Here is a 2,414-nt window from a genome sequence, read left to right as displayed (position 1 = left end):
TTTCTCCTGCAACTGTCTCACTAGAAATAAGGCATCAGTAGTGCTTTTACCTGGCACGAACCCAAACTGCATCTCATCTAAATTGATTCGCTCCCTAATTAGTTGGGCTATGACCCTCTCTGTAACTTTCATAACCTGATCTAACAGCTTGATGCCTCTGTAATTATTTGTATCTAAAGCGTCACCTTTACCTTTGTAGCAGTTGACTATGATGCTGCTACACCAGTCATTGGGTATGACTCCTTCGTGTATCACCTGGTTCATAATACGGGTGACTAGGCTATAGCCAACACTGCCAGATATTTTGAGCATCTCTGCAGTGATTCCTGATGGGCCGGGGGCTTTCCCGTTAACTATTTCATTTCACCAGTTAAATATAAATTTGACCACAACTGCAATGTTTATTGCATTTTCTCTTTTTTCAGTAAAAAGTGGGCACAGTTTCCTGTGAAGTTAACTAATCCTATCACCTCCATTTTGTACATCACTGCTGATAAACTGCACATGGAGGAACTGAAGCATGCAATCCATGTGAGAGAAATTGCAGAAGGTGAGTTGTTATTTTACTATTGTCAGTGTCATCATTTATGCCACCTTTATTATTATTACTGCTATTTTCTTTGCTGTCTCACTTACTCAAGGCTATCAGTGATTTCCTTCTGTTGCAAATGAAAGATGTGAGTCATCTGGATCAGGCAGATAATCTGTGAGAATGAGGCAAAGCTAGTACATTATATGAATTTCACCACCTACTACATGGTTTATCCCAATTTTCAGTGCCTTTAGTAGAGTTAACTTCCTCATCTCTATTTGCCCTCAGAAACCAAGTGAAATTATAGTTGTGGCTGCTGTCACATAACTGGCACATAAAAAGCACCCATTACACTCTTGGAGTGGTTAGCATTAGGAAGGGCATCCAACTGTGGAAACCATGCCAAATCAGATTGGAACTTGGTGCAGCCTTCCAGCCTACCATTTTCTTTCAAATTGTCTAACCCATGCCAGCATGGAAAGCAGATGCTAAATGATGAAGATGTTTAGACTAGACATCAGTGTCATCAGTGTGGAGAACCAACAAAGCTCGTTGGATTTGCCTTATACAAGTTCCTTGATAAAATGTACCCAGTACACTTTTTAAGACAGTTGACAGTCAAGTCGAGATAATGCTTGGTTGAAAGGAGTTTTTAGTCTGGTTGAGGACAGGACAACCTCTCTAGTGTTGGTTCTACGATAAAATATACCTGTTACTTGCTGTTAAGTGGTTGTTGCTAAGATGAGTGTTCAGCTGTAAAAGTCATTCCCATAACAGGAAATATGAATGAAACAGGGTATTTTAACTTGTCTGGAAGGGTAGTAAGTAGTAATTGCGAATAAGAATTGACTTTGAGTGCCTGTTCAGCCGATGCTAGCATAGAAAATGGATATAAAAGAATGGTGATGATGACCAGTAGAAATACAAAAAAGAAACTCTACATGCTCTGGTAAATCAAGAAGGAATTTTTTTACCATAATAATGTGTGTCCTTCTTTATACTGTTTGAATCTTTAGTCTGGACAGTTTTTTTTCTGTCGTCTTCTCTTGATTTTTCACTCTCCAAGTTGACTTCTCTATGGGAGTTTAAAGTATTATTCAAATGAAAAAGTAGTTTATTTCTAAGGATGACTGAAACCAAATGGTTTTGTAGCATGCATTTTTTTATTCTTTCATCAGAAGCATTTTATTTTAAAGTGTGATATTGAAAAATTTTTTGATAAATTGTCAAACTGAATTCCTCCTGGAGTCTCTTCCAGTTGAGCTGGGAGAGACTCCACATTGAGAAGTTAGATGTCTAGTATTATTTACATGTGATTAGAATGTGGCAGGTCAGAATTGCAAAACAGGTTCTTCAAGCTGATCCAACTGGCAGGAAACCTTGGGATAGATCAAGAATGAGATGGTCGGGTAATATTCATAGTCTCTATTGGTCATGCTTAGAAGTCTAGCCAGAAAGTCTAATGATTGTTGCTTCTGACAGGACCCTTCCAGGAAATAGTGGATGGATGGAATTTATGATTTTTCTAATTACTCTTTTGGTATTTTAAGACTATAAAAAAAAAAAAAAGTGTTAACCATGTATTTTAATTTAAAAAACAAATTTATTAAATATTTTTTGTCTTTTTCAGCTCCAGCACATGAACATCATGTCATAGCATTACACAAACATGGTCATAAGTTTGGTGGGCTGCCTACCCTATTTTGGGTGTCAATTGCATTCCTTGTGACTGTGTTCCATCTCTTCCTTTTCAAGTTGATCTACAATGAGTACTGCCAGGGACAAGAGATCTTCTCACGCTCCAAGTACAATTTGTAAGGAAGACCTGGCTAACCCTAATGCATCATCACCACGCTACCACCACCACCACCACCACCACCAC

The 2,414-nt window shown here is 38.1% G+C and overlaps 1 protein-coding gene across 2 annotated transcripts in view; it reads left to right on the top strand.

Moving 5' to 3' along the window:
- Window positions 1-2,408, top strand: part of LOC106878811 (uncharacterized protein KIAA2013 homolog) — an 86,355-nt gene extending 83,947 nt beyond the window's left edge. For both annotated transcript variants that reach the window (XM_014928153.2, XM_014928152.2), the window contains exons 14-15: window positions 426-550; window positions 2,163-2,408. In XM_014928153.2, the coding sequence (XP_014783639.1) occupies window positions 426-550; window positions 2,163-2,350 (313 nt within the window). In that variant the 3' untranslated portion in view covers window positions 2,351-2,408. The remainder of the gene's footprint in view (window positions 1-425; window positions 551-2,162) is intronic.
- Window positions 2,409-2,414: the final 6 nt, after the last annotated feature.

This window comes from Octopus bimaculoides, chromosome 5 (assembly GCF_001194135.2).
Source record: "Octopus bimaculoides isolate UCB-OBI-ISO-001 chromosome 5, ASM119413v2, whole genome shotgun sequence".
Taxonomy (NCBI): Eukaryota; Metazoa; Mollusca; class Cephalopoda; order Octopoda; family Octopodidae; genus Octopus; species Octopus bimaculoides.
The sequence above is the reverse complement of the archived record's forward strand: the minus strand, read 5'-3'. Positions and strand labels throughout refer to the sequence as shown.